Below are 14,926 nucleotides of genomic sequence, written 5' to 3'. Positions count from 1 at the left end.
GGGCGGGGCGAGGGCAGGCGGGCCGGGGGAGGCAACATGGCGGTGCAGGCTGTGCACCTGGAGGCGGACGCGTTCCTGGTGTGCCTGAACCACGCGCTGAGCACCGAGAAGGAGGAGGTCATGGGGCTCTGCATCGGAGAGGTACCGCCCGCGGGGGGGCGGCCCTGGGAGGGGCGGCTGGCGGCGCTGCCTGTGCGGGTTGTGGCCTGCGCGGGGCCGTGAGACGCGGGGCGCGGGCTGTGAGGCCGGCATCGCGCACGGAGCCACCCCGGCACCCCGCTCGTCTGCGGCCCTGGCAGCCGCCAGCGCCTGGGTCAGCTCTGGGAGAGTCGAAGCTCAGGAAGGCTTCCCATGCCCGTACCCCGCGTTCTGCGGTTCCCGTGCCCGTACCCCGCGTTCTGCCGTGCGCACCCCGATGCTCAGAGCGGCCGTGCCCCGCGGGTTGCTGTTTCTGTGGCAGAGGAATCTCTGATTTCCCCTCCGTGTCCTTAGGTGGACACCAACAGAATCGTCCACATCCACTCTGTGATCATCCTGCGGCGCTCTGACAAGAGGAAGGACCGTGTGGAGATCTCACCGGAGCAGCTCTCAGCTGCTTCCACTGAAGCAGAGATATCCTTCAGCACAGACAGCCGCAGGCTGGCCAGTGGAGTGCTTTACCTCATAGGCTGTGTTTTAGGCCTGCAGAGGGTTTGAAGCTGTCAGCTGGGAGGGCTGTGCTGGCTGTTGCCTTGCCCCGCAGTCTTTGTTGGTTCCAGCACTTGCAGTGGAATTGTGTTATAAATCATTATCATTGTTTTGTATTTAGTCACAGACAAAACTGCAGTGTGTTTGTGGAGGGGGTGGCAGTTCAGCAGGGAGGCTGAGTGCAAGAGGAAAGGTCAGCAAAGCTCCAGGTGCTGCACTGGAGCCTCTTCTCTGCACACACTCGGGGTGCTGCTTTGCACAGCTGCTGAAATGTTGTTTGTTGCCACATGCAAACCAAATCCAGTTTGCTTCTGCAGCAGTGGCTGCTGATGGTGCTGGGGAAGAGGCTCCCATCAGCTCCCTGCACTGTTTTTTATCACTCCTCCAGAGGGATCTGTGTGGTCTTCACAGGGGTCCCAGGACGAGGGAAGAGATTAGAAGCTTGACTCCATGTTTCAGGAGGCTGATTTATTATTTTATGATATATATTATATTAAAAGAAAATTATATACTAAAACTATACTAAAGAATAGAAGAAAGGATTTCATCAGAAGCCTAGCAAGGAATAGAAAGGCATGGAATGATAATAAAATCTTGTGACTGACCAGAGTCTGAGCCAGCTGACTGTGATTGGCCATTAATTAGAAACAACCACATGAGACCAATCCCAGATGCACCTGTTGCATTCCACAGCAGCAGATAATCATTATTTACATTTTGTTTCTGAGGCCTCTCAGCTTCTCAAGAGAAAAAGTCCTAGCAAAAGGATTTCTCATAAAATGTCTGTGACAGATCTGGAATTCTGTTGCCTCATAGGAAACCCTTTAAAGCTCTGCTGTTTCCCCTGTGCATGCAGCCCTTCCCTTTGCCTCTTGGTTCTGCTTGGCTCCTTGACCCCCACACAGGCTGGCAGAGATGACAGGACGGCCCATGAGGGTGGTGGGCTGGTACCACTCCCACCCCCACATCACCGTGTGGCCCTCACACGTGGGTAAGAGCAGCCCTGGGTCTGAAACATTCCCTGATTGTCTGGGGGGGCTGCAGGGGCCCCCCCAGTGTAGCCCCATTGCTGTGTGTGCTCTCCAAGGACTCAGAGGTGGCCCAGGAGTCACAGATCTGCAAGAACAGGTACTGCTGTTCTTGCAGATAGAAAAACCACACCTTGGGTGTGGGGAATAGCAAAAACAGCTGTGGGGATCCTGGGCCTGCTGTGATGAGTTCTGGTATCTGTGAGTGTTAATGCATAACTAAAAACTCTTATAACAGAACTACCTGAGTACCTTATATGTGTTGGAGTTCATGGTGACCTGTAGCAGCAGCTGTCTGTGAGATAATTTCTTGGTTTTGTGAGCTCATCTTCTATTTTTAAGATTTTCTATTTACATTTTAAATTGGATCAAGTTCTATGTTTAAACTCAAGTCACCCAGAGCGAGGATGTAAACAGAGTTTGTGACATTTGTTACCAAATTTCAGTCACCCTTCAGAAGGTGGCAGATCATTTCCCAGTGCTGCAGGGGAGCAGGGCAGCTCTCACTCCCATTTCTGTCCTGCAGATGTCCGCACACAGGCCATGTATCAGATGATGGACCAAGGCTTTGTGGGGCTCATCTTTTCCTGCTTCATTGAGGACAAGAACACCAAGGTAGGCAACTTTAAAATGGCAACAAACCCTCCAGGGGCTCATGAGAAACATCAGGGCAGAGCTGAAGTCCTTGGCTGCAGCCTGCAAGAAGGGCAGAGCTGTGCTGGGAGCACATGGAAAGCACAGTGGGAGTGGTTTGGATTGTGATCCCAAGGACAGGAGAACAAGTGATGATGGCTCTGAGCTGCCCAGGGGCTGCAGCAGCAGAATCTCCTCTGGAATGGGCCAGGGCTCTTCCCTCAGGTGTCCAGCCCAGCACACACAACTCTGCCCCTGTTCCAGCCTCTCCAGGAGGTGTGGCTGTCGTGTGAGATGAGCTGACAGTCAGGTCTGGGCTGTCCAGGCAGCTGCTGCTGAAGAGTTTTTTCATCATTTTCATCATATCAAGGTATGCCTTAAGCACCTCCAACAAGCAAATCACAGCAAAATCTCTGGAATTCTATTGAAAGCTTCCCAAAGCAATGTGTCTTTGCCTTTTAGATGGTTTTTTGCCTTTGGAATCTGACTTTATGCTGTCTCTCTCAGACAGGTAGAATTCTCTACACCTGTTTCCAGTCTGTTCAGGCCCAGAAGAGCTCAGAGTGAGTACAGAAGAGTATTAGATCTGATTGTATTTTGTCTTGTCTCTCCTTTCTCTGGCTTGTCTCTAATAAGTGGCTTCTCAGCCTGCTGTGAGGAGCAAATGTACAGAGATGCCTCTTGACTTCTGTTCCTGCAGCCTGCTGGAAGAGAATCTAAAGATGAGCAGTGACTCTTTTAGCCTAGATAATTAATTCTTGTAAGAATTGAGGTCGGGGTGGGGATTTGTGCTGCAATTTGGTGTGTAGCAGCACCACCACCTTTTTGCTTCCAGCTCTAGAGGTCAAGCCCTCAGGTTTGTACCTTTCAATTAAAATTCAAGACAAGTATGTGGATATAAAATGCTTCCCTTTGCCTGTCAGCTCAGACATGTGTTCCAAAAGTGGATGTGCAGCACTGCCAGGCCTTGGACAGACTGTTGCAAGGTTGTAGAAGTCAGTTTTTTGTTTGCTGCTTTTAATTCTATCTCATACCCCTTTAGATATGACAGGATTGAAATTCCCATTCATGTTGTCCCCCATGAAACCATTGGGAAGGTGTGTCTGGAGTCAGCTGTGGAGCTGCCCAAGATCCTGTGTCAAGAAGAGCAGGATGCCTACAGGAGAATTCACAGGTAACAGCCATGGGCTCTGCCCCTCTCCAAGGCTGCCTTTGCTGACATGTTCTACTGTTGCTGTAATAAAGTCTTAGCAAAGACTCTGTAGAACTTACTGAAGTCTGCAGAACTGAGCCTGAGGTTAGCAGCAGAATTTTGGGGTTTTAATCCTTGTGAATGTGCAGGGCTTCAGCAGGTGAAGAGGTTCAGGTGTGCCTGTGGGCAGCTGTTTTACAGCCTGTGTTTAATTCACAATTCCCTGCTGCCTTGTCTCTAACCTGCTTTCTTTTCCTTCCCTTAGCCTCACCCACCTTGACTCTGTAACCAAGATCCATAATGGCTCAGGTAAGGATTCCTTTCCTGCGCGTGACAATCCAGGGTGCTGCTCCCAGAGGCAAAATGGTGGAATCTTGTTACACAAGAACAGAATTATAACTAGGAACTTAAAACTTCAGAGGTTCTAAAACACCCTAATCCTGGGTGAATCATGAATGTTGTATCCTTCAGGCTTTGTAGAATTGGTTAAAATTAAGGAAGACTTTGGGATTGTTTGGGGTTTTGGGGCTTGGTTTGTTTATTTTTTCTGTTGGAACAGGAAAGGGGATTTGGGATTTGTTGAGTGTTAAAGTAGTGTCTGGCTGCCCTGTGGGTGTGACATCTTTCCTTTTGCCACTGTGATGGGGTCAATCCTAATCCCACTGCTGTTCCAAGTTTATCACCCCATTGTCCATTCTCACACATTTAGGAAATGTGATGTTCTGTGACGCTTCTAAATTTAGAAATTAATTAGCATCAGTGATTAGCTGTGTGCAGATTTTCATTGTCATCCCTGCCTGGGTCACATTGAAATGGTGTTTCCCTGTTAGAAGCTGCTGGCTCTGACCTTCCAGTGCAGATGTGTGGCTGCCATGGGCAGGGAGGGTTTCCTTGGCTGGCTGCTGCCTTTGGGGGTGTTGTAGCACACTGAGTCTTTTGTGTGCTGTCCTGGCATGATGTGTAGTTGCTCTTTGCAGTGTTCACAAAGAACCTCTGCAGCCAAATGTCTGCCATCAGCGGGCCCCTGCTGCAGTGGCTGGAGGACAGGCTGGAGCAGAACAAACAGCGCATGCAGGAGCTGCAGCAGGAGAAGGAGCAGCTGCTGGAGGAACTTGCTGCTTTGGAGTGAGGAGGAAATGCAGACCCTTCAGGAAAATGATGTGAAAAAATCTTCAAGGAACTCCTCCAGGCTGAAGGGTAGCCCTGGATTGCCTCAGTGGAGGTACTGGCTGTGCCTCTTCTCTTGCAGCAAAGAGCACAGCTCCAGGATCAGGACTTTACCTGCCCCAGCCTGGTGCAAAGCACTGCTGTGTCTGCAGTTGCTGCACTTCTGGCTCAGTGGTGGGGCTGGGCAGCACCTGAATGCTCCTGTTCTGGAGAGCACACACCTAGGGAACCTGTTGTTTCTCCCTCTATGTTTTGACAGAAGTCCTATTGCTTTACATGTATTCCAGGAGCTTGTAACAGGAGGGTTAGAGGGGAAAAGTGTCTCTGCTGTCATATATGATGCTGCCTACTTCTGCCTTCCCTTAGTAGCTTCAGTTGACCATGATCTTATATCTGATAATGTTCTGGATCACTGGTCATTCATCCAGGCAGGTAGGAGGTGGGAGGGAAGCTTGGGAACAGACCTGGAAGATCTTTGACATAGGATCTGTGTTGAGCATATGTCAAACCAAATAAACAATTCCAAAGCTTGAGCTGTTGGGAGTAGAAATGAAATGAATGCTATCCAGTGCCTGCATTTTTTGGTCAGTCTGTATTCTGTGTCTAATTCTGGTGTGTGCCCAGCACTGAGCTTCTCTAGAAAATGAAGTTTCTGCTGGCTCAGTGAGGGGACTGTGGCTCTTTCCCAGAGGGAAGAAGGCTGAGGTGCTGGGCAGAGAACTCATGGATATACTAGTCTGACATTCTTCCATGCTGAACTTAACTGCAGAAATTTCCTAAGACTGGAATGAAATAGCTGTTGTTGAATAAATCCCTTTAACTGTTCTTGCTGTTGCATTTCACAGTGTCCCCCATCATGTACATCCTCATCTGTGTTCTGTTGTGTGGATCTGTCTCATGTGAGCAAAGGATGGGACAGTTACAGTGACAGAGCTGAGGCACTCCCTGCCATGACAGCCAGGATTGCTCAGCAGCTGTGAAGTGCTGAGGTGTGAAATCCCCTTAACCCCATTGCTTGGTCAGACTTGACTTTTCAATCTTTCTACATTTCTACTGGCAAATCCCCTAAGAGTAGAACTTCCTTGAAGTATATTGCTCACTACTGTTATCTTTTTCCTTAGAAGTGCTGTGAATAGTAATTAATCAGCTTTGGAACAGTCAGTGGTTTTGTGCTGTTGCTTTTGCTGTTGGTTTCTAGTTCCAGTGCTCCTTACCTCCATCATTGCAGGAGAAGGGAGGGTGATGCCTCAGTGGCCCCAGGCTTCATGAGGGCTCCTGGGAGATGAGCCAGCAGCCCTGGGCCTCCTGGAATGGGGATCCTTGGATTGTAATCCCAGTGACCAAAGGATGTTACTGACTGTGCTGATCCACAGCCAGGAGAGCTGGGCTGCTACCAGGGTTCTGTATTCCTACACAGCCATGATTAAACTGAAACAAAGTAGCCTGGTTTATTGCAAGAGTTTGTATTAAACTGGCATTTATTGATTATCAGAATTATTAAGCCCCTGAGCAATTTGCTTACAGAAGGGACAAACACTGTAACACACATTGCTGCATTTTATATGAGACTTAAGCCACGACAAGACCTACTCATCCTTGGGGAAAGTTTGAATCTACTTTCCCCAACCTGACCTTCTGCATCTATTTTAGTTCCTGTGAAATCTCAAGGATAGAGGTATACTACTTACTGAGAGTTAAAGGGCTTTGGAGAAATTCACATATTCTGTTAATGGATTTAAGGCACCATCTACCTACCACTTAATTTTAACAAAAACAGCCAAGCATCTCTCAGGAAAGTCTACATGGGAGAATATCTGAACCATGTTGAAGCCCAACTCAGGTATGCCCCTTTTCCTGCCTTGGAGTCATTCAGAATCAGAGGACTTAGGCCGGTGGGCCTGGACTTTCTTGCCTCTGGCAATTGCAGCCAGATGCACAGGGAGCAGTTCTTCAGCACACACACAGAGTCTACAGCATATCAGCTGCCCAGATTAAACAGTAAATCCCTTACTCACTGGAGTCACTGAAGACATGCTATGTGTAAGTGCTGCTCAGAAATTTCACTACTCTCTATACAAAATGTAAGTAGCACCAAGAAAGGAGGTATATTGAGATATCAGAAGGAATCTTCCAGCTTGGTTTTCACAGCAAAATCAGCACTGAGCTTCTTCATGACCTCTGCATGACTCAGCCCATGCTGCTCTCTCTTAGCAAGGGCATAGTTTTCCTTGACATACTTGGCAAAGGGTGTGAGCTGTGTCCTGGCAGGGGTGCCCCCCCTGCCCGGGGGCTGCCTCAGGGCCAGCTGCCCCCCGCAGAAGGCGCAGACGAACCGCGCCGTGTCCAGGGACCGCGAGTGCCGCCCGATCCTGAAAGGCAACAACCAGAACCTGCATTCCACTGGGCTGTGGGAGAGGGCCCTTGCTCTGCTGCTCAGGCCTAAGGCAGCATTTTGGAACAGGGAACAATGCATTAGACAGTGGTACAATCAAATCTGTGTTACACTTCTCTACCCTCGTATTTTTTCCACTGCTCTTTCAGCTTGGTTCCTTCCTCTATCTCTTCTCTCAGCCTACCAGTATGAAGTGCTACAACATTTCCAACTACCTCCACAACCCATGCATGTATCAACTGCCTCTTGGAGTTTCTCCTCAAAGACATCATTAAAAAAAATATTCTCAATGTTCTGTAGCATCTAAACAACCACTTCATTGCATAATCCTAATAAACACTTTGGGGTATATGAGGTGTTTCCTCCCAGTACTTCTGGCAGTCACACATACAATCCTGAGGTAAAAAAAACCCCATAAATGGTGTCATTACAGGTTGTGTCCCAGTGTCAATCCTTCCCATCACAGTGCTGCTCACATCTGTGAGGGTGCAGATATAATTTAAAGTCATCAAGACTTTAAGCTGGAAGCTTCCTCTGGTAGTTTTATCTAGTATCTAATCACTCAAATATTCTGTGCCCAGTTTTTATGGGGATTTGTTCCTTCAAAGCTTAGGTACATATCTCTTACTGCTTCCCAAAGACCCTCCCTCATCACCAGTGGTCCTCAGATGATGTTTCTGGCTGTCCTGACCTCTAAACTAGAACTGAAACTATCTGGAAACAAATGTGGAATCACATACTGAGGTTCTGTAGGCTCTGGAAAACACCAGAATATCCAAACTGCTTTACTATTTCAGAGAACCCTGATTTCTAGACACAGGAGAGTGCCAAGTTAGAAAATTAATCTGCAGTCACGTGCAAGATGAAAACATTACTCACGTAGCTTTGCAGCGACCACACTCGTAGGTGAATTTGTAATTGATCTCATAGCTGTGGCAGCGTGTCACCACTGGCAGCTCTGGATGAATGACAGCTGCTTTATTGGCATAGAACCTCCAGAAGCGCCCGTGCCCGTCCCGCACGCCGCTGATGAGCCAGGTGGCTGCGTGGCAAACCTCGTGGATCAGCGTGTCCCGCAGGCGATCTCGGGGAAAGCAAACAAAAACAAACATCAAAAACAAACAAACGTGTGTGGGGAAGAACAAACTCACCTGTGGTCACTGCTTCAGGCCTCTGACACTCACTCTGAATCAAAATGCAAGTATTATTTTGAAGGTTAAAATTACCGATGTCTTGATAAGATAAAATGCTCCAAACCAAGGTTTTACTTTGTGCATTTCCAGTTTTTGATCAGCCCCAATTCTGTATCCTAGTTACTCCCCCACACACCTCATCTGTTTGGGGTTTTTTGTTTGGTTGGTAAAGCTGCACCACTCCTGCAAGTGTTTAAGGCTAGGTTGGGCAGGGCTTGAAGAAACCTAGTTCTAGTGGAAGGTGTCCCTGCCCACAGCAGGGAATTAGTACAAGATAGTTTTTAAGATCCCTTTCAATCCAAACCATTTTATGCTTCATTTTCCCATATTGGGAGGGGATGAGGGAGAAATGACAATCACAGCACCACATAACAGAACTTAATTTGGCACTGCCCTGTCTTTATTCCAGCTTTAAACACTACCAACAAGGTGTCTTGGTGTGATGGGAGAAGTCAGATTTTAGACTGCCATTATAACACAGAATTAGAGTCCAACACCTAACCTGTAGGTCTTCAAATAATTAAGAAATATAAATAACAGTGCAGTTACTGTGACTACATCTCTGTTCTCACATTTTGTGTATTTCCCCAGGCTCTCAGAAGGGCTGTGGAATGTGGATAAATCCATACATGTATTTATTAATTTGTACAACATAATATAAAATTTTGAAGCGGGCTCCAGCACCAGATCTCTTAGTCAGATTTTTGTTTTTATCTCTAAAACTTGCTTCCTCAAAGAAGAATCAACAGACCCTTTCTTGACCTACCTGCAGAGTCACAGACCTTCTCAGAGAGTTCAATGCGAGCGTAACGCTTCCCTTCAGGGCCCCCCCTCTGCCCCGTTACACAGTACCCCGCTGTCTTCCTCATTTTCTTATTCCAGATTATTTCCATGTCCTCTGGTAACTGAAAAACAAAACAGTGCATGTAGACTGTCCTCTCCTCTTACCTTCTAGCCCTCAGGGTTCCCCTTGTATTTAGTGCAAAGCTATTCCAGGATGTCTCTGTTGGTGCCCTTAACACTCAAGATGCCAACTCCCCTCTATGGCCTCATTCCCATCATCAGAAATTCCCAACAATGGGGATTTCACAATGCAGGGTGAGACAGGAGTACTTAGTTCTTCTATTCTACTTCCAAGTACCTCCAGGTACAGGGCTGAAGCACTGGGCAGTAAGTAAGTATTCTGCTTCAGGAATAATGAGTCTGTTCAGCTCAGTTTTATGTGAAACCATGACCTCTGCCTGTCAGCTCAACATTTTCTCATCTGCATAAAAACCACTTTCCTTGCTGGGGGAAATTCCATTGGAATTACTGAGGGCAATGCCCTTCTTTCAAGGATATTTCTCACCAGAGGAGGGTCCCCAATATCCCAGATGATGATCCCAGGTCAGGACAGTTCTCTGAAACTGAGCCTTAAATCTGAAACACAACTTGTAGTTTTATGCTCACCCTAAACTGTTATTTGAAATATCACCTTTTTAATCTGCTCCAGAAAGGCAGACATGAACATCCAATAGGAAGGAACACAGATTATGTGCAGCATTTCCATTACAGCTGGGAAAGCAAAGCCAAGCTGAAAACTGCTGCATCACAGTGGTGACAAACCCCTTCTGAAGAAATTGCCTGGACTAATTCAAACATAACCCACTGCCATAAAGCTTAACTTCTACAACATGAAGAGGATAAAGAGCAATCACATCAAAAAGCGAGGAGCAACATAGTAACCAGCATTTTAGAATGGTAGTTCTTGTTTTGAAACCAACCTTCTGCTCAAAGATAGTACTATTAAACAGTCTGTAGAGCTTCTGGGCCAGCTCCTCTTTATTTTTCTTGAAATACTTCACATACTGGGAGGCTGGATTTGAAAGATCTTGCAAGAAACAACCAGGCACTGAACATACCCTGAGCCTGCAAGAAAAGCCATTAAGCAGTTTGCTGAAGTACAGACATATGGAAAAACACAGGGAAAAATAATGGCTACTTGAAATCCAATTAAGATCTCAGGGAGGCTTCAAGTGGCATCAACCTCTCCTGATTCTTTCCACCAGCTTGCCCTCATGAGGCCATGGCTGTCCTCTTACCCTCTGAAGGCATGAAGGGGCAGAGCTGTTGCAACAGTCCTGCAGTTACTTCATTAATTCACAAAAATTAGATTATGAAGACTCCTAAGTAGGAAAATAGATTTTGTGACACAGCAAGCCACAACTATACCAAAATTTAATGAATATATTAACAGCTCTAATGTGATCATAACAACAAAGGTGTGTTTTCAGAAACACACACAGATAGTCCAAGAATGCTCAGGAAGTATTTCAGAAGTAGATATTCCACCTGGATTACTAACTCCAATGCTGCAGCATTCTGACCTTTTAAAGTCTCACCTTTAAAGATATCATTTAAAGGTTTGGTATTGAACACACCACTATAAAATGATTCAAGGAAACAGCACATGGCCAAGAGGCATCATAAGGGCAGCTATTAGAAATGAAAAATGCATTCTTTTGAGAAGTCGAAGCTGTACGTACATATAGACAAAGAAACACAAGTTCTCCAAGTTATAAGGGTACAGATAAAAAAAATCAATACACTCTTGTTTAAAAGGTATTAATTACTAATATAATGAGTTTTGGTATCTTTTCAGAGGTAAGCAGCTGGATATATACAATCTGTAGAGCCACCACATGCTGTACAAGACAAGGAATAGCAAGAGAGATAACATTTAAAAAGAAGATTTGGCATTTGTCAGATTTATTTGTCATCAATTCCCCTAGGCAGAGATCAGTTTATATTCTCCCTTTCACACTGGAGACTGAAAACTGTTTTCCAGCTATTCAACCATTAACAAGTGCTGAATTAGTAGAAGTTTCTAGGTAGCAGAGGAATCACATCATCCCATGCAAAATGCTTAGCATCTCTTTGTCCATGTGCAATTGTCCTAGAACACAGGAGCAATGGAGAAACACTCACCTTTTCTCTGTCTTTGCTGATTGTGAGCAACTGACTGATCCATTCCCAGGAATTCTTGCAGGAGTTGTTATCATGGAAGGTGTTCCTTGAAGTGAAATGGATTTTGGCTTTGGTGTCTTGACTCCCTCCCCTTTCACAGGCTGTGCATCTTTGCAGGGTGGCTTGATGTTTTCTAGTTCAACAGGAAGAGTCACAGGATTACACAGCATACATTAAAAAAAAAATAAAAATCAAAGAATCATTAGAAACCACCAAAAGGATCCACCAGCTTTGCTTTCAGAATAATTTGAAAAATGAATAGTGCCGACAATGATAAAAACAAGCAATAGTTTTACATCTTGATTTTACATTTTGATAGCACAAGATGACTTTTCTGAATGCTCAGAGGGGTATTTTTTGATTGCACCAAAATCCTTTTCAAGGTGCTGGGCTGCACCTCAGAGGTTGATGCCCCACAAATGGAAAGAACCAGGCAATTCCCACTGCAGTTAGCTCAGGACTGCTCACCTGTTGAGCTTGGCTGAAACACAGATTTACTTGTGCTCAGGACTGGTTTGCGGGGCAGACTTCGCTTCTTTATCCATTCCATCAAAGATCCAAAACTCTCATCTGAGCTGTCTGAGTCCACCCCTGCACCACGTCCCAGGGCCACAGTTGGCAATTTATTCTCTGTATTTTCACAGCTTCTTTCTTTCCTTCTAACAAGCAAATCTGGACTGCCTTTGAAAAGTGACTGGTTCCGATTTTGTGGAGGTGAAAGGTTTATGCACTTCTGACTCTCCCTCAAGTCTTTCACTCCCTCTTTTTGGTGGTTATGCCACGGGCTGTCTACAAAGACAGAATCTTCAGTGTCACTTGAAGTGTCTGGATACTGCAATTCTTGGCAGCAAGTGTTTCTCTTTCCAGGAGTCATCAGCTTTTTCGGGGTCTGAAGATCTTTCCGTGCTGCAATTCAAAAGAAAGAGCTTGAAGTTCTGGGGACTGCATTTAGGAGATTTGCCTTTGTCTTAACACAGAATAAATCCCTTGAAAGATAGGAAAACACAACAGTAAAGCATCCTATAAATTTTTTTATTAGAGATGATTGCTTACCACTCTTGGTTGTACTCTTTTTCACCTTCATGTCCAAGAAGAAATCATCCGAGTCATCAATGAAGTCTTTCAAACTGTAAAGAGAAAAAAAGGCAAATTGTGTGGAATAAAGGTAGGAGTAAGCAGAAAAATAGAGCAGTAAGTGTGCCTTACTAAAACAGCAATCCAAAAAAAGCCACCCAATATAACATTATCAGCTGCTCACAGCAAATGTCACCAACTGCATCCATGAATAGGAATGGGAAGAACATGTGAACCTCCAAATATCCCTTTTTACATTTGCCCTGAACATGACTGAAGATGTTAACAGGTCTGCCTGCACTCTCACCAAGATTGGCCTATGAATCAATACAACTTTAAATTGTTTTCCTCTATTCTGATTAAATATGTAAAATGCAAATATTACACAGAACACTAAGATATGAACACAAAATTCATTAATGACAGCACCCACCTTGTATCTGCCTTTTTAGGAACAGATTTGGGAGTTTTCAGTCTAGCTAAAACTGAAATAAAAAAAGATAAATTAAGAACAAGGTTTTGTGTCTCTTGTCATGCATTTTTAAAAGTTTGCAACTAGTAAAAATTTGGTCTAAAGTATTTTCAAAAAACAAACATAATTATATTTACACATAATTTCAACTCTCAATTCCTCAAAGCTGGCAGCAGCTTTCTAGTCTCTGGAGACTAAAAAGGAAGCAAGTGAGTGACAGGGAACAGACAAAACTGAGGCAATAAGAAAAACATAATGCAAGGCAAGAAGAGTGAAACCTGAGGCAATTTAAGAACACTCCCTGTGGCACTGACACCAAAACTGCACTGCAAGGAGAGAATTACTGTGCAGTACAAGCAATGAAAAGAAAGTAACATGTAAAAATGCTTCACTGTAATCACACAGAAACGTGTCCTTTTCATACTCCTTCATATCACAAACCAAGGTGTCATTACTTACACATTTCAAATTCGTCATCGCTGCTGGAAGACAAGTACAGGGCACTGCTGCAAAAATGAAATGCAGAACTTTAGGTCACAGCAGGATCTGCATCTCCACTGGTGTGAAACACCCGTGAACACAGAACCAAATATACATTGGGAAAAACACTAAAAGTCCCAAATAGGCTGAATTACTTTAACTCTTTATAGAAAGCTCATTTCTTGTCTTACACGTGGTCTATGAGCTGTCAGAGCACATGTTATAGTAAGCCTGAAACCCCAGCCCAGGCACTGATGAGTAAGAAGCTCCTTTTGCATAAAGTGCACTTTAATAGAGCTGCCATGAATATTTAGCAAAATGCAGCAGCTGTCATACTGATATTTCAAGAGGCAGAATGGAGGCATTACCACCTGGACTGCTATGGCCATGCAAATGTAGAGGCTGCCCACAACATCCTTACCAAGTCATTTATTTCATTTTAGGAGAACATGAACAACTTCAAAAATACGTGATGCAGCTGCTTAAAAAAACAGGAAGACACCTTTTTTAAGATGGACATTACTTAAACCTTAAAGATTGCAATTCTGAAACACACTAATACCTACCAATCATCATGAAACAAACGAGGGTGTAATCTAGAATTATAAATCTATCTATATATATAATACATACTACATGCAATGTAGTATGGTGTATTTATATATAAATGCATGCATAATATGTATATATATATGCACCTACATATATGTATATATATGTGAAGCAGAGTAGAAATTTTCCAAAGTAGAAATCCATTTTGATTTAAGTGAAATGTACATCTTTAAGCTAGGTCTGTAGCTTGCTGTGTAGTCTGCCTGCCTGCCTATTCTCATGAAGGACCTGTGCTTAGAAAAACTGCTTCAGCCAAAAGACAACAGATTAGAAAAGAGCTGACAGAGCACAGCAACCTGACCCAAGAGTTCTTTCTAAGATAAACAAGAATTAGTAGCAAGTATCACGCAAAATCAGTAGAATAAATATGTATAAACCTATTGTAAAATTGCATGCCTATGTATTTAAGAAAGACATAAAAAAAGATCTGAAGTTCCCAGAAGTACACGTCATTTTAAAAGAACGATTCCCACATGCGTCCAGCGCTGTAATAAACATACCAACTTTACAACTTTCACAAAAGTTGTAGAGTTTTTGTTTGTTTCTGCAAATCATATGTACTTAGAGATGTATATATGTGTATGTATATGTATATAGTTTAAATAGTTATATACTTAAGAATTCTATGTTAATGATTTAATAAAAACACGTCAGGACACACGGGCTGAGGCGCTGTCTCCCCCAGTGCCCCTCACCTGCCGCTCCGCCAGCCCTGGCTGCCCGCAGCGCCTCTCTCGGGGCTCCTGCCGTCCGCGGCCGCTGCCCCGCTCGCTGCCCGCCGTGCCCCGGCCCCGCTGCCCGCACGGTCCCGCCATTCTCGGTGCCGGGGCCCCGGGGCCGGATCGGGCTCGGGCTCGGGCCCCGCCGCCGCTCCCGCCATGGCGCTCGAACGGCCCACGCTCTTCCGGGGCACCGCGCATGCGCACACGGGCCGGCCCAGCGGCCCGCCCGTCCCGTGGCACCGGCAGCGCGGAAATTCCGCCTATTCCT

The 14,926-nt window shown here is 45.2% G+C and overlaps 2 protein-coding genes across 3 annotated transcripts; one reads left to right on the top strand and one right to left on the bottom strand.

Moving 5' to 3' along the window:
- Positions 1-18: 18 nt before the first annotated feature.
- On the top strand, positions 19-5,238 carry BRCC3 (BRCA1/BRCA2-containing complex subunit 3). The gene is made up of 8 exons (XM_059483082.1): positions 19-141; positions 493-613; positions 1,592-1,678; positions 2,242-2,330; positions 2,856-2,911; positions 3,391-3,522; positions 3,806-3,849; positions 4,518-5,238. Exons 1-8 carry the CDS (start codon positions 37-39, stop codon positions 4,667-4,669), a joined length of 786 nt encoding a protein of 261 aa, XP_059339065.1. The 5' UTR covers positions 19-36; the 3' UTR covers positions 4,670-5,238.
- Positions 5,239-6,167: 929 nt separating this feature from the next.
- GCNA (germ cell nuclear acidic peptidase) lies at positions 6,168-14,834 on the bottom strand. 2 transcript variants are annotated; one of them, XM_059483079.1, is made up of 10 exons: positions 14,632-14,834; positions 13,304-13,347; positions 12,806-12,857; positions 12,352-12,425; positions 11,767-12,204; positions 11,260-11,431; positions 10,056-10,200; positions 9,059-9,197; positions 7,979-8,183; positions 6,168-7,076 (listed from the first exon to the last, which is right to left on the bottom strand). In XM_059483079.1, the coding sequence occupies exons 1-10, from the start codon at positions 14,814-14,816 to the stop codon at positions 6,824-6,826; spliced, it is 1,707 nt and encodes a 568-aa protein (XP_059339062.1). In that variant the 5' UTR covers positions 14,817-14,834; the 3' UTR covers positions 6,168-6,823. The 2 variants fall into 2 exon arrangements, with proteins under 2 accessions (XP_059339062.1, XP_059339063.1); XM_059483080.1 differs by having other exon boundaries at positions 13,304-13,350; positions 14,632-14,808.
- Between the last annotated feature and the right edge of the window lie 92 nt (positions 14,835-14,926).

Source organism: Ammospiza nelsoni, chromosome 15 (assembly GCF_027579445.1).
Source record: "Ammospiza nelsoni isolate bAmmNel1 chromosome 15, bAmmNel1.pri, whole genome shotgun sequence".
NCBI lineage: Eukaryota > Metazoa > Chordata > Aves > Passeriformes > Passerellidae > Ammospiza > Ammospiza nelsoni.
This window is presented reverse-complemented; position numbering and strand designations above follow the sequence as displayed.